Source organism: Cryptomeria japonica, chromosome 4 (genome assembly GCF_030272615.1).
Source record: "Cryptomeria japonica chromosome 4, Sugi_1.0, whole genome shotgun sequence".
Classification (NCBI taxonomy): domain Eukaryota; kingdom Viridiplantae; phylum Streptophyta; class Pinopsida; order Cupressales; family Cupressaceae; genus Cryptomeria; species Cryptomeria japonica.
Window position 1 is genome coordinate 366,826,995 of NC_081408.1, and position 26,409 is coordinate 366,853,403.

At 36.8% G+C, this 26,409-nt stretch overlaps 1 protein-coding gene across 6 annotated transcripts in view; it reads right to left on the bottom strand.

The window, feature by feature from the left end:
- LOC131047072 (zinc transporter ZTP29) overlaps positions 1-19,719 on the bottom strand; it is a 100,923-nt gene extending 81,204 nt beyond the window's left edge. Inside the window, exons 1-7 of one of the 6 annotated variants that reach the window (XM_057980914.2) lie at positions 19,502-19,719; positions 18,965-19,011; positions 18,680-18,761; positions 17,826-17,884; positions 17,621-17,713; positions 17,335-17,430; positions 17,136-17,214 (exon numbers count right to left, since the gene is read on the bottom strand). In XM_057980914.2, the coding sequence (XP_057836897.1) occupies positions 17,136-17,214; positions 17,335-17,430; positions 17,621-17,713; positions 17,826-17,884; positions 18,680-18,743 (391 nt within the window). In that variant the 5' untranslated portion in view covers positions 18,744-18,761; positions 18,965-19,011; positions 19,502-19,719. Of the gene's footprint in view, positions 1-17,135; positions 17,215-17,334; positions 17,431-17,620; positions 17,714-17,825; positions 17,885-18,679; positions 18,762-18,964; positions 19,012-19,251; positions 19,404-19,428 lie in introns of those variants that run through there. The other 5 variants (XM_057980928.2, XM_057980936.2, XM_057980901.2 and 2 more) reach the window with 5 other exon arrangements.
- Positions 19,720-26,409: the final 6,690 nt, after the last annotated feature.

A 26,409-nucleotide genomic window follows, 5' to 3' on the forward strand; every position in this document is an offset into this window, starting at 1 on the left:
TCCAGACTTACTATTTTTAGTAAGTACGACGATTGCTCAGAATGTGGTTAAAATCAATTTGGAAACACTTACTATTTTTAGCAGTATGCTATTTTTAGCAGTTCTATTTTTAGCAGAATGTCAGCAGGCTTGTTCAGATGGCTATTTCCGACAGGTCAGTTTGAGCAGTTGGTCTTCCCTCATTTTTTGGTGCTATTCTTGGCAAGGGTTCCTCAGCTCAGATCAGTGACTATTTCTGGCAGGGCAATTCTCTCTGCTTGTTTCCCCATATCCTTGGAGCTTGTTTTGGCAGGTTCAGTATTTGATGAAAAATAGTGTTTTAAATTTGGATGCCACATTATGATTTTTTTGTCATTTTTATAAAGAATATTTGCTCCTATGAGAAGGTTGATATGGAGAAAGGAGAAATGAAATGTAATGTCAAAATAATGTGAACTGAATGTGCATTTGGATTTGGCGTTCATTTGGAGGGATTGTGAATTTGAATTTGAGCCCTCAAAATCTATAAATGAGAGTGTTGGGCTTCTCATTTGGTATGAAATGAATTTGCATCGTTATGCTGCCGAATTGGCAATTGAAAAATCTAAGCTTCGAAGTGTGGCTTCCTAGCTAAGTCTCAGTTTCGTACTTGCAAGATAGTACCTAGCTGTGTTCATGTATTCCCAGTGTTGTTGGTGAGTGAGTTGCAGATTGTGGAGTGTTTTGATTGAGATTGGAGTGTTTTCTGGTGGTCGCGGGACTGCTGAAAGTGTATTTTGCTCGCACCTCTTGGCCAAGCGATTCCATCATTCTGGGTACCGGCTCATCCTTCCTTCCTACCACTGGCGATGCATATTGTAAGTTTTTAGCATCTTATTTTGAATGTGGATTTTTATATTGAAAATCGAACTTCCCAGGTTAGGCGTGGGGTTTAGTTAATGCATTGGGAAGCGTGCAAAATAAATATGGGTGTTTCGATGGCTTTCCTTGGGTTTGTTCTCATTGTGACGGATATAGCAATTGTTTAGAACAGATTTTGGGTGAATTGGGTGAGTAATGAGAGAGTTATGAGCGTTTTAGTGAATCCACAAGCTGCTGGTTTTGCAATTCCAACCTGCAGATTTTTTATGTCAGCAGAAATTTCATGTTCTTAATTGGATCTTCAGCATTACTCTCTTCTCACATTATCTTGATTATTGTAAGGTTAAGTAGTAGTACTACTAACCAATTCTACCTTGTACATCTCACCCCACTGAAAAGTGGAAGAGGCTGGCTTGCCGCCTATTTTCAAGTAAATTGTAATTCAGTCCTCCCACTGCATAAGTGGTCGAGTGATGCCTGATTGTAATGGTCCTCCCGCTGCATAAGCGGTTGAGTTGAGTTTGTTTTGTAATTTCAGTCCTCCCGCTGAAATATTGCGATCGAGTGATTTGTGCCTTGTGTGTTTCTCTTGGCTGGTTCACTGCCAAGTTTCTTGCATTCCCGTTGGATAAGCGAAAGGGGCTAGCTTGCCGCCCAGTATTGTATTTCATTTCATCTTTCACCAGTTTGAGATCTAACGATCCCCTATTCACTGTATGCTCTCACCTTCCCACATTGGGCACTTGGTGATCAGAAAGTAGAAGGGTTGCAATCTTCAACAAGTTTTTAGTTTATGCTTTCTAACCTTAACGGGTTATTTGTTGTGGATGATTGTTATTGGCCTAAAAACCAAAAAAAAAAATAACTGGGATATTACAGAACCCTGAAGTCCAGGAGCACTCATACGCCTCCCAACCCACGAGCATGTATCTCGGGGTGGCGTACTTGAAAAGTCCCCCAAGCCCAAGAACACTCATTCATCTCCTAGCCCACGAACATGGTAGGATAACAGTTCGACTCCATCCCGCAGTCTACCTTGAAGGCACACCATCCTCCTCGATCAAGCCCAAAAGCACTCATTCGCCTCCCAACCCACGAGCATGGTAGGATTTCTAGTCCATCTATCTTGGGGTGGCATACTTGATAAGATCCTCAAGTCTAGAGGCATGATTGGATTTTTGGTCCTCAACACCCCCTGGCCCATGAGCATGGCAAGATTTCTGGTCCATACATCTCAAGGTGGCGTGCTTGATATCTCATGAACTCAAAAGGCTGGCCATCCTTCCTATTTGAAAGCCATTTCTAATAAATTCAAAAACTAATTTTCTATAAGAATTGCTAATAAATAACTTCAAGAGATGCAATAAAATTACTTACAAATAGCTGCAATTACTCGCATTCTACAACATATATTTATGTATCTAGTTATTTATAATCTAAGATTATTCAAACTTATCTCAAGATAAGATGATTACTGAAAACAATAATGTAGGCCTTATATCTTAGTTTCCTTTGTTTTTCCAATTCCCACTTCATTCATGGATGATTTGATTTCTATTTATTACTCTATGAATTTCTGCCTTGCTCTTCAGATTTCTTGTTTTCCAATTCTACTTCCCCTTTCCCAAATGATTCTTCTCCCTTTTATATCTTCAATGGTGGAGGAAATGTCACATCTTTTCATTAACATCACAACCTTGGCAAGGGATACATCGCTTCATAATCAGCACTTCCCTTAATTGCTAATTTACTTACATATCAGTCAGCTCCCCCTTTAAATAAAATGCTAGTAATTAAAATTCTTTTCATTTTCATCGGCTCCTAGAATAATTTGTTGCTATTTTAATTTCTTTTGCATCTTGGTCAGCCTTGTCGTGTCTTTTCACTGATAATTAAATTATTCTAACCTAGGTCGGCCTTGCTAATATTTCACTTATTTAATTTATTTTGCATCTTGGTTAGCCTCCTTTGAATTTCCATTAATTTACCATCTGAATTTCATTTATTAAAGTTGTCATATGTCATCCAAGGCAAGGGCATGACATGGCTATACTCTCTGGGAGAGTTTACACAATTATCAAAAGATGGAATTAAGGTTCAAATTAGAGGGTAAAGATGTAGTAAAAAGGCATTATTGGGGGAGCTCCCAGAGTTATAACAGCAAAAAGAATGGAAAGATGTTTTAGAAATGGACAAGAAGCATGGGCAACACAATGTTTAGTAGCATTTAAAACCACCACAAGAAATAGAGCTTTAGAAAGTCAAATTGTTCCTTCCTTAAAACTACTCCCATTGGATGATAAAGAAAAATTGATTTAATTCCTATCGCCATTAAAAATATTAAAGAAAGAAAGCTAAGAAATAAAACCATAATAAAATAGTTGATTCGATGGAGAAACCCTCCCAAAGAAGATGCAACATGGGAGAGTACGGAGATCCTTCAGCATCCTAATTTATGATTTCTTGAGGACAAGCAATCTTTGGGAGAGTAAACTGTAATGCCCCCACCTAACATTATAACAATAGATATAATCATAATCACAAGCCGCCAAGGATAACAAAATAAGTACCTAAGGAAAAATAATTAATATTATCAAACTATAATTAAATAAATATTAGACTTAACAATGGTCAATAGGCATGTGAAGGGTTGTGTCTCATGAAAGGAACAAGTATATGAGGAAGATCGATCAAGGAGAAGGGGAGAGCGATATGGAAGGCATTTTTATATTACTATCTGTTGTGACCATTTCACACATCGCCCCATTGCAAATGGGGACCCCCTTTTTTTCGCTCGCTTTTCGCTTCGCTTTTAGGATTTTGTTAGTCAGTCAGTTGTCTGGATTTAGGGTTAACCCTTAGGGTTTTAATTAACGTCTTTTCAAGCCAGAATCCAGTCAATTTTGAGAGTTTTTGAGCTTCTTTCGTAGGATGCAAATTTTGAATGCAATGATTTCGCCAAATTGGTCTATTTTCAATTGGAATTTTGAATGCAGAGCTTAAATTTGTCTAAGTGTTGATGATGAAATGTGAATTTTTGTCCAATTGACTAATTTTGACCAAATTTTGACCTTTTTGATTTTTGATCCCGGGCATTGAGAATGATTTGTTTTCGCCTCGTGAATTGATTAAACTTGTAAAATCATGTTATTTTGGCCTGTAGGAGCAAAATCGCTCCTGTCCCTCAGTGAAGGACCGGAGCTCGTTTTCGAATACCTTACTATTCCTGCAGGGTCAAAATGAGTTACGAATTGGAAGTGATCAAGGAGGGCGTGATCTTTCCGTTGAATATAAATTGAAGATTTTCATGAGCACGGAAATGCCTCCAGGGGTCAAGTTCGCTCCTGTCCCTCAGTGAAGGACCGGAGCTACAAATCAAATTTTGCTTTGTCCTTGCAAGATTTTGACGACTTGACAATTTGAAGAGGTCCAAGGGAAGATGTTTTATCAAATGAATATAACTTGAAGAGCAAACGTGAAGAAAAATGGTCCAGAATGCCAAAATCGCTCCTGTCCCTCAGGAAGGGACCAGGGCGAAATACATTGTAGCTCCCGTCCCTCTCCAAGGGACCAGAGCGATATTCTTCATAGGGCGAGATTCAGGCGAAGATCAAGTCAAGTTTAGGTTTAATGGCAAGAAAGACGGTGAAATGAAGCTATTGAAGACAAATTGAAGATTTTGAAACGTCAGCAAGGGTCCCAAAATGCCTAGTTCGCTCCTGTCCCTCAGGAAGGGACCAGAGCGATTTTTGTTATAGATGATTTTCTTGCCAAGTTTCAATCGATCTCAAGGCATGGATGGATGGAATGGAACATTGCGAATCCGTTGAATATAAACTTTGAAGGTGATAAAGTGAAGTGAAGCCCACAAGAGCAAGATCGCTCCTGTCCCTCTCCAAGGGACCAGGGCGATATAATGGTTATATTATCATCCCTTCAAAATTCAAGACACTTCAAGCACAAGGTTACAAAGGTCGCCACGTTGAGGGAATTTGCACTAAGACTCCCAGTTCGCTCCTGTCCCTCAGGAAGGGACCAGAGCGATGTTGAAGGTATTGACTGATTCATGCAAAAATCACGTTAAGACAAGGCTTCACAAGGTCATACAAGGTTCAAGGCGTCTTTTGAAAGTGATATATCAAAGTTTGGAACGTCCAAATGTTATCAATTAAGCTAAGGAGTCTATATCGCTCCTGTCCTTTGGACAAGGACCAGGGCGATATTTGCCAAAACACTTATAATCCTTTGAAGACCACGTCAAAACAAGGTTGTACAAGGTTTTAAACGTCATTTGGAAGGCGATACAAAGGGAGATGGACGTTAAATATTACCAATTTGTGCCTGAAATGGAGAAAACACATGGATCGCTCCTGTCCCTCTCTAAGGGACCAGGGCGATATCACCACAAAAGGACATTCAATCGCAAGGAAAGGTTAATCAAGCTCGAAGGACCTAACAAAAATGTCGATTTGAACGTGGAGATGAAGACTTTGGACGTCGAAATTGCAAGAATCAAGACCAAATTGATGGATCGCTCCTGTCCCTCAGTCAGGGACTAGGGCGATGAGGTACGTATTATTTCATTTTCAAAAATTTGGCGCTCAAACACATTTCTTTAAATTTATTTTAAATGCTAAGATCGATGGATTGCAAATTTAATTAAAAATGGCATTTAAAATTTGCGCTTGATATTTATTAATTATTTTTGCCTTTATAAAAATCGAAATTTATTAATTTAAATAATAAAGGCATTTAATAATTAATTATTAATTAATAAAAAATCAAATGGGGCGCTTGATTTAAAATTTGTTTCATTTTACAAGGGTCGGCCTTTTAAGTTTATTTTAAATTTGTCTTATTTACCAAAGTCGGCCTAAGATCAATATGAAGGTAAGCGCCTATAAAGGGAAGGTGGTTTATTCATTTCAAATCATCATTTAACATCCTTCATTAGCATGCGATTTGGAGAAGACAAGGAGGTGCGAAATTGTCATTCAAGAGGAGGGCGCAGACATCATCAAAGGAGTGCGAGCTTAGTCTCAAGTTGGGCGAACTTGCCAAAGACCACGTCAAAGATATCCTCAAGGGTGATGAATTGATAAAGGGATTGTTCATTTAAAGAAGATCACGTTGAAGCCATCTAATTTTGATTTTGCCTAGGCAAATTCCTTGTTTTGCATTCTAGAGTTAGCTCTCAACTGAGGTATGGCGATATTTGTTTTATTGATTTTGAATTTTGATCGTCATGGCCTTAAATTTTGAAATTTTGAATTCATAGCTCAATAGTCGTTTTTAGGAAATGATTAATAAAGGACTTATCATTAAGTTTCCTAAAATTTGCTCTCTAATTTATGTTATGTATTGCAAAATCATGTTACTAATTTTGAAATGTTGTGTAGGCATCAAATGGAGATCTCATCAAGGAAAATCAAGCCGGATCAAGGACGGTCTTCGCCAGGACGATCAAGTAAGGACATGGGCAACCTCTTTCAATCCAACGTTCCAAGGCGAGGTACATCATCATCCTGCACATCAAGGACACAAGGAGTTAGGACAAGAGTTAATTAAAGATAGCCTCTCAACGACATCAAATTGAATATCTAGCAAGCTACAAGTGTCAGATGAGGTGGCATCCCAGTCATCACTCCTCCAGTCAGTGTGGTCCACCTCAGCATGTCCAGAGTCAATGTACCTAACTCATGGAAGGTGGCACAAACTCCGATGTACCTACCCCGGTTATCCATTGGTCGATTTTTCTAGAAGGGACATGTGTCCAAGCAATACAATTATTTCATTGGTCAAGCATTAAATGTTATGTAATGGTTGTAACAAACCCTAATTAGGGTTTTCATTGTAAAATCTTGGCCATTGATCTTGAATTGATCTAAGCCATCAAATTGTATTGTGGGTACTATATAAGCCCAGGCATTTCATTTGTAAAGGCTAATTAGCAATAAGTTAGAGATAGCATGTAAATAGTTGGAAGAGTTAGAATATAGTTGATAGAATAGCAATTAGAGTAGAATAGGAGGACAAGGCAAGAAATTGTTGCCATTGATTGTAAACAAACTCCATTTTCATTGAAGTAATGGTGAAGTGTGTCGTTTCTTGCAATTTGCATGGTTTCTTGTTGAGTCTTCAATCCTAGATGGTAGATGATTAGATGAATGGAGGAAATGCGATTGATTAATGGTGGAATTCGTACATCCATACTACTAGCAGTTTGTTGATTGCAGACTTGCCTTGCGTAGTCAACTGGAATCATTCAGCCTAAGCTCAATTTCAATTTGTCACTTCTTCATTGATATGCATCAACTTGATGGTGTCTATGCCTGTGGTGATGATTTGAACATCATAAAGCTTCCCTAGAAGATCGCACTAGCCTTGTGTAGATGTTCCATTGATGTCAAAACAAGATCTAGTTAGAGTTTCATCAAAAATTAAATCATTACTCCTACATTCTTAGTATTAGGATTAGATCTTCTCTTCGCCCTTATCCTTTTTTCCATTTTTCAATTCTAAGTTAGTCAGAGCCTGTGTCCCAGCGAAGCAGATCGGAAGTTCAAACACCAAATGTAAGTCCCCTTGTGATTCCAACAAATCACATCACACCACGGCGAGCTTATCCACATGTAGAGACCCTACTAAAAGGAACCTTGGAGTCTACCTAACTGATCCTTTACGCGAATCTTCAGCAGTTAGAGACTATTTTCTCAAGAGAGGATAAGATACCCTTAGGTATTTTATTCTGTGTATGATGGTGTACAAAATACACGTCAACACTATCCCTTCTAGAATGTGAACCATGGTTCAGCAATATGAGGACGAAAGCCCCTTAATTTCTCCCACTAAGTTAATGAATGAGAAACCCTAATTCAAGTAGACTCTAAGACATTTCAAAGGCATTCAAATCGAGAGAGATCACTACAAATTGGGGGAAGATTTGCAAAAGAGATGAGAGGATAAGTTCTATATTTTCTACATTCTAAGCATTAAATATGAATTATATAACACTATTAAAATACAATGTCTAGGTTAATTTCATACTTTTAATTAATTGTGCAACTATTATTGTAAGTTAGGGTTTATTATATCTAAAGAAAACAAGGACAATCTAAAACGGGGCATTACAAAATCACAACCATAGTTACTATGAAATTGAAAATAAAATTGGTAAAAAAGTGTGGATAGCAACTAGCATAATATTTTTCAAAAAATGAAAGATGGGCACTTGAGACAATAAAAAGTGAGAAAAATATTTAAATAGGAAAAAAAATACTGTAGCATCCTAAATTGCACTCGCCTACAATTTTGTCCTCCCATAGGCCTTACTTTGGTGTTTCGGTTTTCAAGGCCTAATTGTAATGCTGATTCTGCTCACACCACCTATCTACTCTACATCCTCACTATCTTCCCTATCTTCCCCCAATTCTAGAATCCTGATTTTCAGAACCAGGGTGTACCACACCCTAGGCCCCTTAATCAAGCCCAAAATTGTGGCCTCATAATGGTCATCATAAATGAGTGGGAATTTGGATCCCGTGTCAGCCTGTTTCGGAAATTCAATTTGATTTTCGGACAGACAAGTATAAAAGGAGGTCTACCCCTCTCATTTGAAACCTAACCAAAATCAAGATCTCAATTACACATTGGCGAAATTCACTTCAAGTGAGCAAGCTATCAATCATTCATTAAGGACTGGAGCAAAAGTGAAGTCAAGTTCAAGTATTGAAGATGGCATCCATGATCAGTGTTTTATGAAGACATCCTACATGAAACCCTAAAAGCTTTGTGTGAAGAAAAACAAAATTTCATCAAGGTAAACATTGTGGCTTCAAGCATTACATTTCAAATTCAATCTTTCCCTCAAAAGGAAAGTACTTTATTATAGTCTTTCATTCAATTTCATGGTTAATTCCAAAACCGGGGTTTGACTAAGGCAACAAACCCCTATTCCCAACATATTTCTCTTTCTTTCTGTGTGCGGGAAACAGTTGCGGAGCTGTACTCGATAAATCTAGTAGAATCAACAATGACGGACAGGTTCAACTTTCGATAGCGTAAAATTCGGAGGACCAGGGTGAATCTGTACTACCTAGTCCCGAAAAATCAAGCCAAACTTCTAAGAACAAGTTCTAGACATCTCCTTTTGCCCAGATCCAAGTTTGTGGCTCAACAGGATATCGATAGCTTACTGTTTCTGTCAGTTTACTTCAATAATTCATTGTTTTGCCCTAATTTCACAATTACAATACAAACCAGTTGAATCCAATCAAAATCTCAGACCTTTCCCCATTGGGATTGAGCCTAGATCTATTGGATTCAACCCTCTTTCAGTGTAATTTGGTTGGCTATTTAGTGGATTTTCTTAGTGAAACCCTAATTCCCCATTTTCACCACATTACAAATACATATTTACAATGGTTGTGCAACTTCAAATAAATAAAATGGTTCAAAATTATAGAACTAACATTTGAAAGTACATAAATACATGTCAACAAAAGGAAAGATTACAGTTTCTTTTCTCATTCCCTGAAAAGACAGACACATTTATGGAAACTCCATCAACTGGAGATATCGATCTTGGATGAGTTGGCATGTTCATTGTGTAGAGTTAAGGTTTGCATTTATGTTTTCGGGTGATGAAGTGATCTTTATGACGGTAGCTCATTTCTGGTATATTGAACCATAAGTTTTTTGTTATATCTATGAGAGTGTTACTATTCAGAGGGAGAGCTTTCAGCCATAGGGATAATGGAAGCCAATTTCTCATTGCAGGCAACAAAACCCATGGTAGCCTTTTGAGGTCATATCACAGACGAGAGATTGCCAAACATCTTCAAATTTGATGACAGAGACTTCCTAAATGGTGTCAAAATCGTCCTTGGTGACAAATATTTGAAGGCACGATTCAAATACAGAATCAATGCTTATATAGTCTCCACGTTTATAGCCTAGTGTTTTGAACTGGAATCTAAAGAAACGGTGAAATGGGTGGTCAGCGGTTGTATCAAAGAGGAATGGTGTGGGGGCTTAGAGAATTTTATGAGAATGGCGAGAGAAGGTAAAGGATTTGTCTGTCCTAATGGTGCATGGTTACATGTGAGTGAATCCACTCCCCCTCTGCAACCTTACCTCTTATGGATTGCAAATTGTAACAAAGAGGTTCACAGAGCTTTTGCACAAATTGGAATGAATGGTGTGAAGGATTTGGAGGGCAAAGCAGCAGGAACATAGTGTTAGGAAGGAACTGGAGAAGTGGGGGCCTTACGAGGAGCAGTCGGCACCATCTTCAACAGCTTCGTCTTCGAGACGCAAAAGAGGTAGACCGAGGGGTCCGAAGAAGAAGAAATTGGGTCGGACGTTGTGGATTAGATTTCCTTTAAAGTATAGAGATGTTGCAGGCGGTTCTGAGGCTATGGATGGTTGAATGGTGGCGTCGAGTGACAAAGGCAAAGAAATCATGGTAGCAAATTAGACTAGTCTGTTTCTTAATTTTGTAGTGAAACTTTCAATGTAGATATTGGTGTTTTTTTCCATGTCAAAAGATGTTTTTTATTTGTATGGATGATTTAGAAGAATTGGGATAGATATTTTGATGTCTGAAGGTATAGTCTAAGTAGGATGGGGATAGTTGTTGTAGTTTACTATGGCTATAAGGCTTTGTAGAATGGGGACGAGATGTGGATCTTATGAATGTTTTGGGTTTTTTTGAAGATAATGTACTTCTCTGCAAATCTTAATAAAAGAAATATTTATTGATCAAAAAAAAAGGAAAGATTAATTGTATTGATATTTGGTAATGATCATCATCATTACATAAGCAATGTAAGTTTTAATGCAATTAAGTTAGTACTAAATATCACGTACAAAACAATATGGTGTCAAGAGTGCATACTCATGTCATCAATCTCTATAGCCTCTATCAAAATCCTTTCTAGATAATCACCCTCTCAAGCTTCAACTCCTCTGCAAGCACTTGAACTATAGATGAAATATTTAACCAATGTACACCTCTAATCCATCAAAATCTTTATTCCTTTACAACCTGCATTCAAGTCATCGGGGCATCTCCACCACATCCACCAAGCCCCAAATTAGATTTCTATGTTGAGCATTTTTACATCTATCATTTCTTCTCTTAAGAGCATATAATAGGGCAAACTTTATTTTCAAAAGTTTTAATTACTAAGATGTCTAGAGACATGACCATATGTATAAAGATGTGCAACATAGTTGAAAATCTCGAACTCAATAGTAACTCGACAAGCCCAAAAAAATTTAAAACTCAAGACTTGGCAAAAATTCAGAAAAAACTTGGCAATAACTCAACAAATTTATCAAACACTTGAAAATACATAAATTCTTAAAATATTCTTCAAAAACACACATACACATTGAATTTGTAGAACATATTAGTGATTTCCATCATATATAAATCAAATTTTGAGTTTAATACACATCATTGACTGAAAAACAAGTGGTTTATAGATTTGAGTTCAATACATATTATAGACCACAAAACAAATACAACTTCTTAATACAAATTACTTTCAAGTTTTGGTATCAATGAAAATTATAAATCGTAAATTTCTTCTATGACTAAAGCTCAAAAAGGATTATTGCCGCTATGTGGGTGTTGTTGAAGTAACTGGTACAGCTGCAATATTCTCAATAGGTGCCTCATCCATAGTGATACGATCAAGTTGTGTATGTACAGAAACTGCCCCTACTGGTTTACCAACCTCACCTTCTGCCTCCTCATATGCTGCCACTTTCGTTTCCCATTCAACTGTCTCCCTCTCCAAATCAGCTAAATCGTCATCAGTTAACAATGGATCCACATCAAGGTCATCGGACTCAGCAATCCAATCTGAATATAGATCAATATCATCAAGGTCAAGTGCTTCATGTGAAGCCTACCCTTGTACCTTCTTCTCATGTAACTAAAGGTTGTACCGCACATAGACAAGGTCATTCAACGCTTTTGAGTCAACCTATTGCACTTCTTTGTGTGAATGGCCTCAAAAACACTCCACTTGCACTCACAACCAGAAGCACTACAAGGCTAAGATAAAATGTAGATGGCAAGCTTTTCAAGATTAGGCATTGTGGCACCATAATCTTCACACCACAAATCTGCAAGGATAACAATTGCCATTTATAACTCAATAAGGATTTTAATAAATTTAAAATTGAAAAAAATTGTAAAATAGAATTAAACACGTTTTTTAACCTCGCATCAAGGTGTCTCTCCTACAAATGAAATCATTTAAAAAAAAATAATGCTCCTTTAGCCCTCTTATAACTCTGCATCTCATCAAGTATGAGGTCTCAAAGGTTAACATCATCAACCAATCTCTCAATACATGTGTTGAGGACAACAAGAACCTCTACATTTGCTTAAAAGTTGAGCACAAATAAAACTTGGGGTTCAAATAGCAGGCAGCAACATAAATATGTTGGTGTTGTCAGTTCCACCTCAAATCATTTATGCGCAATATGGATTCATAATTGGTCTTGATTTACACATACAATTGTTGAATCACCCATTTGGCCTTATCCATGGCCTCATATAGATACCTCATAGGGTTTTGATCCCCATCCGCTAATCATAGAGCCTTAACCAACAATTATGACACCTACATATCAAAAATTCAACAAAATCAGCAAATTGTAATATTATAAAATTAAAAAATAAATCATAGATCGAAGTTTGCAAATCTATCATCAAAAATGGCCTTCACAACCTTCTCTGATGCAAGCCTCCTACAATAAGAACTCTCCAACCATTTTTCACTCACAAACATGTTCTTAAGGTTGGGCAATGTAGTTAAAATGCCATAAAGGTAAGAAAATTAATAGCAAAGTGTGTGACTCCTGATTGCACAAGATCATTACATCAGTGTGCTCTCTCTTAAGATTCGAGACTAGTGTATGTTGTGATATTTCTTTATTCTTCGACCACAATCTTCACCCAACTTAGTTTCCCTATGTCCTCAAGGAGCAAGTCAAAAACAGCAACAAGGGCTCCAAAATAATGTCAAGTGTCTTGCCTATAGAAGTTTACTGACTACCACAAATGCAATTGCATTGCCGGTCACAATCTAATGACATTTTGCACTCCCGCTTGCGTCACCACCTCATCCTACACGTTGCAAAAGGTCTTTGCATTTTTTACTTCATTGGAGGCATCAACTGATTTTAAAAAATACCAACCCATTGAAGCCACTAAGAAGTTGACGAGTGTCTTATTTTTGCCATCCATCCACCTCACATAAAATGGTGCACCCATTCTTTTCCCAAATTCTCCTTCGCTTTTCCACTAGTCAGTGTGTTTTGGGCCTCATCCTGCAATAATGACCCACTCAACTCATGACAACTTGAGCCTTGAATCCCTTACCTACATGATAAATGCAGTAACCAATCGTTCCCAATTGGACTAGAAGCAATATCGAATACAATATTATTGTAGTACCAAAATCACGCACATGCCAACTTTGCCTCATGTTGCAATTCTTTATTCCATGTTATACTTTGCAATCCAAGTTACACACCAAGAGTGTTATGAGGAACAAAAAAACTAGAAATATGGCTGGCCACACTTCCCAATCCTTGTATCTATGGCCTAGTGGAAAAAGAGGCCCCCATATCTCCCTATGACCCTGTAGAACAAAAATCTGCCATTACCTCTGCTATTCTCTTTTATCTACCTACCTTTGGTTATATGCTACAAGCATTGCTCTCGCCTCCCTCTCAACCTCGTTAGTACATTTTTCACGACTTAACATCTCAGCAAACAATCTATGCAAGGTGATATTTGAGTCAATTTATGCCACCAGTCATAGACTTAGTGCAATGGATACAAATAACCTCTCCTCGTACTGTACCTGGTGTCCCATGTTTCTAGTAAGGATCCCTTTGTCTACGACCAATTCTACTTGTTGCAGCCATTTTCTTTTAGGAAAATACAAATGAAGCCTGGCAAAGGGAGACAACATAAAAAGTTAGTACTACTCTAGTGAGCAGTGCTGCAACCTAAACTTAAATAGTAAAACTAAAAATAAAAAGCATAAGTGACAAGATAATGTGATAAATCTACTTTAGACACTTGAAAAATAATTCCTTTTACCCTAGCATTGAAATTAACTTGCAAATCTGATCTATAGGTAGAATTTCTGGCCAATGCATAACAAAGTTATTAACAATAAATAGCACACATGCGTACAGATAGGGTTGCTATTGCAATTGTAGTAGAGACTATGGAGCTGTGGCTGCATCCTTAGACCATATGGCCTTGGGATTTTTGGTTCAAGAATGTGATGATTTGTAAATGCTGATTATGATTGCAGAAATTGAATTTAATACTTTTACAAGCAGAAATTTTAATCTGAATTTTTATCTAGGACAAGAAAAAAGGTTGGGACTGGTTGAGGTTCTGCCTCAGTCAAATCCCTATTTGATATATTTCAACTCTGTGTAATTTGGAAATGTTGGAAGTGTGTATTTATTCTCGTCTACTTTGTGCTAGGAAGGTGAATAGATACTTGCATAAAATATTGTAACTATTGTGTGTGCAATACTTGTGTGTAGAGGCTTTAAAAAAATGAAAGTTACCAAAGTATGCTAAAAGAATATAGGAAGCTCGTCTCCATGTCCTAGAAACTAGAGAGATGTAGCATTTTTGCAAATTGCAAAGTCAAAAGGGATAATTTAGAAATTAATTCCATCACATATGTCTATTACTAGGAAATATCAGCCTGATCTTAGTGTCCAGTAGGCAAATTCAAGAAACAGGTAATATCATGAAGGATTTGTAAGCTTGTTCTGAAAAAAATTTAGATTTCTGAATATAGTTAAAAATTTTCAAATCATTTTGTCATGGCACTATTCCAATTTTGAATCATTTGTTGATACCTTTTAGGGTTCTCTTTTGTTTCTCAGTGAAACATATAGTTCCATTAGGATATTATCACAAGGACTCTTCGTAGTTCAACAATTGGTAGCAAGACCAATGTTAAGTCAAGGGAATTTCAATTAGATACGTCAATGTATTGAATTTAAGCCATTGGATTCTAGTACAAACAGACTGTCATATGCCCATCAAACAAAGTATGCCAAACATTCAAGGAAGGGAACAAATTGTTTTTACTTGATGGAGATATGAACACACATCAGAGATTATATTTAGTGTTATCTCTTTTTTGTCTTTAATACAGAACAGAAAAAAAATACTCAACTGAATAAAAGCAAAATAATAATGTAATAAATGCATTTGCTTGAAAGTTTCTCCTTTCAAAATCCATTTTGTGCACATCCTGCAATTGTTACAATCACAAAGAGTAAAGTACCTTGGATTAGCAGGTGTGAAATCACGTTTCTTCACCTGATCATCGTTGCACGTAAAAGATACAAATGAAAACCTAAAAAAGAATCATGTTTCACCTTTATTGGGCATCGAGAGATACTGTGGCAAGTCAAAAGGTTTAAATCACGGGATTTTGCAATTTTTAGGGCATATAATCGTGTCGAGTCATGCAAAAAATCAGCCACAACTTTATCAAAAATTAACTATGTACAAGCATGCCTTCATCTAGCAAGTACTCGCCGAGTTCTACAACCTTGATGTGCAATTGTCAATCTACTTTCTTTCATTATTCTGATCAGAAGCTTCTAGACCTGTTTATTTGATTTGATCACTTTCAAGCATAGATTTTTGAAGGAGAGTATAAGAGCTGCCAAGACAATTGCCTCATTTCATCATATCATAGACATTAGAGGCATTAAGCATTCTTTGGATATAACCAATTTACACACAAATGAAGACATGTCAAAAAGATGATGTTCTTTGTGTACTATAGCTACAACAAACAGTGTTCCACAAAGGTTTGGGATGGGGGGATGCGGGGACGGATTTTGGGGACGGGGATCAAGGGGCCTAAGTTTGGGGAATGCAGGGGGTCAGCGGCAAGGGATGGCGGGGGGGTGGTGCTGATATACATAAAGATGATTACAATGAGTAGCATGAAAATATCATAAAGATGACTACAATGAGTAGCATGATCAAAATAAATACAAAATGTCAAAATGTAGTGAAGGGAGGCCTCTAATCATCCCAAACTCCTCATCACTCTAACTACTAGACTCCTCATGGTCAAGATCCCCCAAACTAACATCAACCAGCTCTGCATCTAAAAGCATAGAGGGCATGGATGGTGCTGACATCAAATTAGAGTTTGAACCCTAACCCTGAAAAGTAGAAAAAAAAACATTTAAAAAAAAAAATGCTCTTTATATACGTTTAGGGATGGGAGACTTCTAAACGTCCTTGAGACACTCAACGGACACCTGGTCATCTCCCCATCTCCAAAAGCCCCAGTGACGGTGGCAGGATGGCGAGGGGATGCCCCGTCTCTGAAAGCCTCGATGATGTTGGCACGATAGTGGTGGGACACCCTGTCCTCACGTCCCAGAAACACGAGGCTTAGGAGGGGGAAACGCATCCCCATTTTTCACTAACACCAAATCACATTCATTATAGGAATCATGGATTTGCCAAAACCCGAGTTACAAATGCACTTGCACATTACTCCTTTTTTCCTCTGCCTCTATAGATTCATGAACCTTGTGTGTCAGGAGAGGTTATAGGGAGAGTGCAACAGTCACTGCTAGGATTATTTGGCTTGGCCCCCTTAGTCTTCGGCATTCCCCTATGAGCATTCTCATGTCCTTCAGCGTACCTTTCATGCTGATAGATAATTATCACACTAATTGTTCTCACTTACGCCTTGCTATGGACATAAGACAACACTAGTTTCCAGTCATGAAGATATCAATCTTATATTTAAATGAACAAAGAAAAAAGCCCTGTTCACAAATATTTTTAATGGCATAATAAACCAGCTTCATTAAATGAATCTCAAGTTAAATCACTTGGGTTTCCAAGCTCACAAGATTACAAAAAAAATATATAAATACTGTGGAACTCTGCCATAGCACTTTTCACAACCAAAAAAATGTTATCAACAACTAAGACAATTAATGATTTCAACTCATCAGCAAATAAAAGAATTTCAAGAACACCTATCAGTGTAACCCTTGCACCGATAAGTGCTGTGCTAGTAAATATATATTATTCCTTAAAACTTTTTGTTGCACAAATCCTGCACAGAAATTTTCAAACATGCAAATTGAGTTTTCAGAGTATCAATGTATGTAAAACTACATTAGAACACTTAGAAGATCTACGGGTAAAAAGAAAGAAAGGTTTCAAATCTCAGACACAAGATACATACCAATTGCAGTTATTATGCCACTGAAAAGGACTTGCTTCTGGTGTTTCTTCATCAGATCCTTGCCTCCATTATCATGATTCTTTGTATCCAAGGCAAGGAAAAGCATACAAAGACTTTAGATTGCCTGCTTCAACTGCTCATGTCCTCTCAAAATTATGTTCCTGACAAATACATGCTTGAATAGAAACAAGGATCTCACCTTTCCACTCTTTGGTTTCTGAAATTGAGAAGGAACCAAGTTTGGTTCGGGGATAGAATTTACAATGAAACCAAATACTATAACTCCTCCAAAAAACTGGACTCTTCACCAAATATGACAAGAATAAGCCAACAAGATAAGATGATAATATGTAAACTAATTCCAAAAACAAAAGCCGGCAGCAGGGCAATCTCAAGATTGATCAGACACAATGTTATAAGAATGGCATTTTTGCCAACTTTCTGAATAAGGACAAGAGGAAATGGGCAAAAAAATTGATACTTACCCACAAATTTGCCTTTAAGAAACCAATAGAGTTAATAGCATTATGAGCCAAGTCCATAAACGAGATGCTTAGCATAAGACCTGATGCAAATCCCTGCAGAGTCAAATTACATTGCCTAGTCATTATAGTAGCAGTCTGCTCAATGAGGCAGTTGGATCGCAGTCTGTTTAAGATAATACTTCAGAAAGTGATGTTCTAAAATTACTTGAAGAAGTCCGAGCATTTTCAGGTTGGGAGTAGGGTTGAGCACCACGAAAAGAGCACCTGTGTCCATAGTATCTGCCTAATTAGTGCCACAAAAAGAGCACCACAAAATGACCAAGCAAGAAATTTTACATCTAGACTAAATAGAAACTAATCCATACTGTTGACAGTAAAAGAGAAAATGATTTTAACGATTCCGAGCAGACAGAAAGACAAAGGGGGTTTGATTTCACAATCTTGGAGCTGCATACTTAGCCCCATGCATATCTGTGAAACTGGGATTGATGGGAGGCAGTAGCTTCCACTAAATCAAGATCAAGAATACTGAATTTCAAAGGGTTCGTATCCATCTGAATGAAATTCTGGGTTTGTAATCATGTTGAAGACAATGGATACATTTTCCTATTATCATTTCGTGGACAAGTTCCATGCCTCTTAATGGAACAAAACTGTACATGTTCCTAAGATGGAATGCAATAAACCTGTGTTCATCTGTGAAGGAAATCATAGACAATATACCAATGAAACCCAATCCTGTAGATAATCAATCTGTTGACGAAGTTCAAGTTAATAAATATATTATAAAATTGAGTTATCAAACTTCCTCTGAATCTACTAAAGGGTGAAATGGCTAAATGAGTAGAGAAGGGATTTCGCTTTGCTGCAACCACAGTAAGATCATTTAGACATGGGCTCGTCTAATTTATGACGATAAAAACACATAAAAGTTCATCCTTCTGTTAGAACAACAAAACCAGCAAAGAGCTCTAAAATACCTTATTATTGTGAAATAGCAGGCTACAACCCCATTTACACAATTAGGAGGGGAGGAAGGAAGATAAGAAAAAGGCATACCAAGTGATGTACTTGCTCCTCCAATGAGAGAAAGCATAAGGGCGACGATAACTTGAGAATCCATGCTTAATCTTCACTTCCACTGCCAAAAACCAGTTTAAAATTTACCCATTAAAGCTGTAATAGGGATACCGAAACATCAATCACGAGAGAATTGCATTGTGCCTCGAACAAGTTTTTCAGGTTGAGGATTTCAACGATACGAATGCCCAAACACTCGCATATTTTAAAAGACACATTTTGCAGAAAGCACGCCGACAAGTGGATGGGCTGAATTTCACTAACCTGTTCAACTCTTGGATTCGATGTTTAATACATAAGAATTAGCGAGGCTGCACACACATATCACAATGTGAAAAACTTCAGTGAAATTTATCGGGAAAATATATTTTTGAGTTACAACTGATGTAAACATGAATATAGTGAATACGCTTGAAACCCGATACAATTCGGATTTTCTGTGATTTTAACAGTTTCAAATTTGGTTTAATTAGAAAAGATTGAATAGAAGAAGAAGAAAAAATGCTGATAGTTCTGACTTCTCCATAAAATCTTAGCTGAAAAAATCATACCAAGATCCTGCAGTCTCGAATTTATTATACTTGTTTGAAAGCGTAACACTATAAAATAAAATATTTTTCCATTTCAACTTTTCCCGATGTGAAAAAAAAATGAAACTATCAACCGTCAAAATGAAAGTAGATATGTGAAAGAAAACATTGAGTGTGTCACTGTTTTTCATTCCATACATACTATTCTTTATGCCTGCATACTGCAGAGTTCCTCAATCTACAAAGAATTGATCTTATTTTTTACATTTACCATACATCGAATGACTAGCCCTGATCCTTTCGCAATCAAAGCTCATTTGTCACTTTCTATTTCGCACCTAATACACCTCATTTAAATGTTATATTTCCCACAAGAAGTGACTCCTTCAGAATACAGTTATTGTTCCGTGGACAACGCATTAAAAAGTTGTGTTTAGGTCATAGAATAATAATAATAATCATAAAATAATACAAATGGCAAATTGATTCACAAGGAATCAAAAGCTAGATCAATGCATCAACTTTAACAGGCCAAACTAACCTCGCCCTTTTTTCGCATATCAAGCTGAGTATTCACATTTGTTTGTTTGGCTTTTGTTTATATTTTTTAATTAGGGGCTTCATTGACATTGAGATAATTTAAGGACATTTTAGTGTTAAAGTAAATTTTGTTGTGCTTTTAAGTATTATTTTTTTATAGAAGCAAAACAAAACAAAAATAAAGCGAGTAGATTTGAAAGGATATATCATTGAAGGATCAAATTGTAATATCTAAACTAATTTTTATAATGCAACCTAGTTCAAGACTAGTTCACATGAAGCAATCTGATTTACAACAATAAAATTCTCAATATAGCTCTTTCACATTTATTTACTAACTCATCTATAATTTGATCCTATGTTGTGTTTGAACTAGTCAGTCACAAGGCCAACCATCTATCAAGCAAAAGTATATATGCCTATAGTCTTTACTTAACTACTCTAGTTGCTACTATTTTATATCAAATTTTATTTGTTGATTAGATTGTGGCATTTTATTTAGATCTAGATTAGTGTAGAAAGCGTCTTTATTTTCTCCACATTAAATTTAGTGAAACTGACATTTTTACTCTTATTAAAGCATTATCCAAAGCTATCCTTCATATTGTTTTAGGATTCTAGATTTGGCATTTTGTGTTATCATTGCTAAATCTTGTGATCCCCCATCTTTAAGCCTTGTATTGTGCCCCAAGAAAAAACTTCCAAGACCCTATATCCCCTTAGATAAAATGCAATGCTAAACTCATCCCTTCTAATGGCTTCCTCAAATATGCCCTTCATAAAAAACCTTATTACTTCACTCCATCTCTGTGAAGATGTCATGTATGACTTGTGCTCGATATGATCGATTTAAAATTAATAGGAGAGAAATAGATGTCAACTTATAACTTTAAAGGGCAATGTTGTTTTATGATGATATGTATCATCATCCTTCCTAATTAATGAGATTAACTGACTTCTTAAAAATTAATAGGAGAGAAATAGATATCAACTTATAACTTTAAAGGGCAATGTTGTTTTATGATTATATGTATCATCATCCTTCCTAATTAATGAGATTAACTAACTTATTATGACTAAATTATATCCCATGGACATACCTATCAGTAATAGTCACATTGTTTAGGTTAATAATACTTATTAGAATATAATGCTTATTAATATAAACTAAAGCCCAAATCTAATGTGAATTGTGATCATCGATCTTGTGAGTTTTTTAATGACATGTACGTTAAGCCTAAAGAGAAATGAATTTTGACACATCTTCATAACCCCTTCATTCTATAGGAGCCAATTCAATTACTTTGTCACACATTCAATCAAAGGATGCTTCTCACACTCTATCCACACACTTTAATGCCAATATATATTGTTACTTTCATGGATAACTAGTCATGCGACTAAAGGGTTTAATAATGAATAAATAATCATGTTGTCTATAATAAAAAATATTATAAATTTAAATCAGTCCCTTCCTCCAACATAAGCAATAAGATCATTTGGAAGAAGATCCTCATAATGATACATTGTAGTCTACACTTGAAGTATGTGAGGTTTATATGGGATTCAATAAATATTAGTGTAATTTGTCCTCTACCATTAGGTTCACACATAATAAAATTTCTATTAAGGACTATCATTGGCTTGATCATGAAATAATGATATGTTTTGGCTTGATTATAAATATTTACACTAAGGAATTCCTATATAATTTTGATCTCCGTGAATATGCTTAATCTCATTCTAAGATGGCTCTCAAGTTCTCTAAAGGATAATTGCAACATATATTAGAATGCATTGTCTTAAATTTACAAATTGATACATAAGAAGAAGCCTAAACTTTTTCATATTATACCAACATTTGATATATTTAGCATGGTACTTTGAGTTCTTTTGATAGAACAATGATAAACTACTCCCTCTGCATCACATCATTATATTAATTGTATTTATAAGGTAAACTCGTCACTATTATAAGGAATGGCTATGAAACTCTTTCCAACAATACAAAATGTATAATTTACATATTTATTGAAAACTAAAAAGAGCTATTATTCAATAAAAAAGTCTAAAAGAGCCACCTATGGAAATAATATATTTATTCTTATACTATTAAATTTGAGAAATGATCAAATAAATATTCCTAAAGCTAATGAAAACAAATGCAATAGAGTCATTGTAAAAAAATTAGTATGTGGCTTTGAAATATAATTTATCACAAGCAATCCAATCAACTAATTTTGTAAAGAATGGAGGGAACAGCAAAGGGAACAGCATTTGCAGTGGTAAATTTGAAATCGAGAAATGGAGGGAACAGTGATGTTGGATCCTCTGGTTCTGAATCCACTACAGCTCAAGGACAAGCATCTGATGATGAGGATGGGAGGCAGGATGGGGACCCACGAATACGGGACCCTCCTCCCAATCACGAAAACTTAAAATATTCTCAAGATTCGAGCCCCGAGGCGGTGAAGGTTGACTCAGAAAATATCAAGGAGGGGCGAATATCTAAACCCTGGAATAGTCTCTTTGCAAGAAAAGCACCTGGTAAACCGACTGGTAAATCGTCTTTCCCCTTTGTGAAGGATATATCAGATAATAGAACGGGTAAACTTGCGATTGAGATTCCTGATATTGTTATTGATCATAGCATCTCTTTAATGTCTTTTTCTTTGGTGGGGAAATTTGTTGGACCTCGACCTAATATTGAGGATGTTAGGTCCTTTGTTAAGAGAAAATGGAGAATGAAAGGACAGGTTGATGTCTCTGCCTTGCCTAGAGGCTTTTTTGTTTTTTCTTTCTCCTGCGGGGAAGATATGGAAGTTGCTTTAAGTGGTGGCCCCTGGATGTTTGGCAAATCTTCTCTTTCTGTTAGAAAATGGTCTCCTAACATGGAACTCAATGATTCTTTCTTTGAATCTGCTACGGTGTCGGTTAGGTTGCCTGGGCTGTCGTTGGAATACTGAGTGGAGGATGTTTTCTCAGGAATCGCTAACTCCTTTGGGGAGCTTGTTGCGATAGACCCAATGACAGCAGCTCACATGAGATTGGTGTATGCACGCATCTACGTCAACATATCACAGAATATGGACCTCCCAAGCACTATTGACATAAATTCCAAACTTGGGTTATGGGAACAATCAATAGAATTTGAATCTCTCCCCTCTGTTTGCTTTTCTTACAAAAAAGCAGGTCATTGGGCTAAGGCTTGCCCCAGCAACCCTAAAAACCCTGTGATGACAAATATTCATAAACAGGTATGGAAAGAAAAAAATGATAACAAAGACTGTAACAAGTTAGAAGGAAAAAGTGGAAACTCGGTTAATACATCTGAACACCTGGAAGCAAATAGCACTGACTCTCCTAAGAACCCCCCTTTGAAGGGGAATAAAAAGAATGAAACTAGGGAGTTTGAGATTAAAACAGTCAATACCTTTGAGGCTCTACAGACACAGGCGAAGGAGAATGAAATCAGTGAAGAGACACTTGAAGATGGTGAGATTGAGAATATCATTGATTCTCATCCTGAGGCTTTTCAGGAACCTATATCAAAAAAAGATGAACATTGTTTAGAGGATGATTTTCAAGAATAGGAAATAAAACTGGAAAGGAGTAACAAGTTTGGGTCCCCGCAGGTAAACTTAAATGCCTTATTCCAGAACATAGGAGTCGAAATGACTACATCATCCCAGAAAAGAGAAGACCTATGGAGCAACATGCAAGATGAGTCGAGAGCAGAACAAGAAGAAAACACAACAAGAAATGGAAAGAAAATTAAAACCAAGAAGGTAGGAGGCCTTAATGGAGTAAAAACTAGAACTAGATCCAAGGCTGATTTTGGGGCTTCAAGATCCCCACCGGGACGCAAAACTATGAAATGGCATAGGGACCAGGAGAGTAAGCAAAACATAGCTGATGGAAGGTAGCAAACTATCAAGGAATCTTGCCCTCAGTCTTCCAAATGAAGGTAATATCTTGGAATATCAGAGGCCTAAATGGTCTCAATAAACAGAATATATTAAGGAACCTCATTCGAGATGAAAATCCGGATATTATCCTGGTTCAGGAAACCAAAATGAGTAAAGAGAAAGTGGAGAAATTAAAGTTTTTCAAAAATGGAGGGGCTTGTGGCAGTAGCTCGAATGGAGCCTCTGGAGGGGTTGCTATATTCTGGAATAAAAGCACAACCTCTGGAGATATGATTGATGTTGATGGCAATATTTTATCCCTAAAAGCCAAAAGCATCATTGATGGTAAGGAGTGTGTCATCACTAATATCTATGCCCCTAACTCCAAATCCGCTAGAAGTAAATTCTGGAATAAAATTTAGCATAAAAGAAATTCCTTCCCTCTGAACAGCTGGGTTGTGATGGGAGATTTCAATACTCTGCAAGATATTGAAAAATTTGGAGGCAGTCAAGCTCAACCAGACAGTAGATCTGACCTGATGGACTTTATTAATGACAATGCTCTCATTGATATGGATCTCAACGGGGCTTCCTACACTTGGTCTAACCAAAGGGATGGTGAAGATCTCATCTAGGTAAGACTTGATAGATCCCTTGTTACTAATGATTGGATTTTGTCTCATAGATGCTCCCTTTCTGTTATTAATAGAATTGGGTCAGACCATTATCCCATCTCTTTTGTTGCTGAGAATTTTAAGAATAATCAGAGATTCCTTTTTCGGTTCGAAAAGATGTGGACCTCCCACCCTAATCTTGAAAAATCTATTGCTAACTGGTGGAATCTTGATGTTAATGGAACTGTCATGTATAAAGTTGCTAAAAAACTTAAAAACATCAAAACCAATATTAAGACTTGGAACAAGAAGGTCTTTGGTGATATCTTTGATTCAAAGAAAAAACTAAAGGAGGAACTGGACCAGATACAAAATTCAATACAGAAAGAAGGGTACAAAAAGTATTCCAAAGCCATGGAAGATGATGTTCTAGTCAAACTCCACAACATTATCTCTAGGGAAGAAATCTATTGGAGGCAGAGATCTAGGGCTATATGGTTGAAGGCAGGGGACAGAAACACTAAATTTTTCCATATGACTTCTCTAAAACACAAGGCGGCGAATAGAATCACAAGACTGATTGTTGAAAACATCACTCTACTTAATAAGGATGAAATCAGGGATGAAGCTGTTAGATTCTTCAACCAGCTCCTTACTAGTAACAAGGACATTGATCAGACCCACCAACTCAATTTGGTTAATATTATTCCTAAGGTCATTAACCCTATTCAGAATAAGGCCCTTACTGCTATCCCGTCTGCTGGAGAAATTAAAAAAGTTGTCTTTTTGTTTCAAGGGGATAAAGCTCTAGGTCCTGACGGTTTCCCTATGTTTGGAGGGACATCCACCACTGTAATATCTGTTTTGTACGATGCTTCTGGACAAGCTGCCAATTTGAATTCTACATCCTTCATGATACCAACTACTGGGACCGACCTGTTGTCCATGGCATAACACTTCCCAAAGGTAGTATCAACTTCCAATCCAAGCTCTTTCATCACTCCAACAGGCATAACATTTATGGTTGCTCCTGAGTCGATCATACAATTCTTCACTTTCTTATTGTTTACCACCAAAGTGAGATAAAATGGGTCTACTTGTGTTGGGTTTTTGGTTATGGTGGACCCTAAATATATAACTGGGGCCATTTGTTCATTATTGTCACCCTTTGGAATCTTTTGTTTCTGTTCTTTTACTTTTTCTTTTTGGATACCTGAAATCATCTCCAGAGTCTTCTCTCTGTATTCAGGAAACTTCATTATTTCCATCAATGGAACAGAAACTTTTAATTGTGTTAATGCACTTGAAATATCAAATGAAGTAGAGTGTTGTGCTGAAGGAAATTTTGCTATTTCTTCCTTTTGGTCATCAAGACCCCTTTTATTATTCTTTGGTACAACTTCCTTAGTCTTAGCTACTTTATTTGTTTGCTTGGGTGTCTCATCAGTTTCTTTTATAAAAAGACTAGCAGGTTTACCTTGCTCTGGATTCACCATTCTAATCCTCAAATCGTAAGTCCTTTTTGCTTGTGTAACGGCAGAGGCTGTAATTCTTCTTTTCTCTTCTTCAGTGGGGATTCTGAGCTTAATACCTTCACCTATGTTGGTGATTATGGGTAACACAGAGCATTGATCAATGTTCATGGAATCTGATCCTCCTTCAAAGGATATCATGTTAACAGTCGGGTCGCCCATGTGCTCCTCATAGCCATTCTCTTCCTCCTGCAATCCTCTTGCTACAGCACACAAAGAAGGAGCATGTGGCATATTGTAGGCATAACACCACATGTCATCATCTTGAGCGTAGTTCACTATTCTTTTCAAGGGATCTGGGACTTGTTGGTTATCCTTATGGTTCCTGTCTACTGGTCTTCCATCTTTCCATGTAGTGTTATAGGGCATATCATGCAACCTGGGCCTTTTAGGACGATAATATTGCTGCTTCTCTGTTTTGTTTACCCTAACAGATAGATCTTTTAGAGCATTCAAAACTTTGTCAAGCTTATCCTCATCCTTGTTAGCTTTGGGTGCTTTAGGATTGTACAACCTTGCATCTTCTCTCTTTCCCACTTTACCAGCGGCCTTCTTGTTATTTTCTATAATAATGGCAGCTTTCAT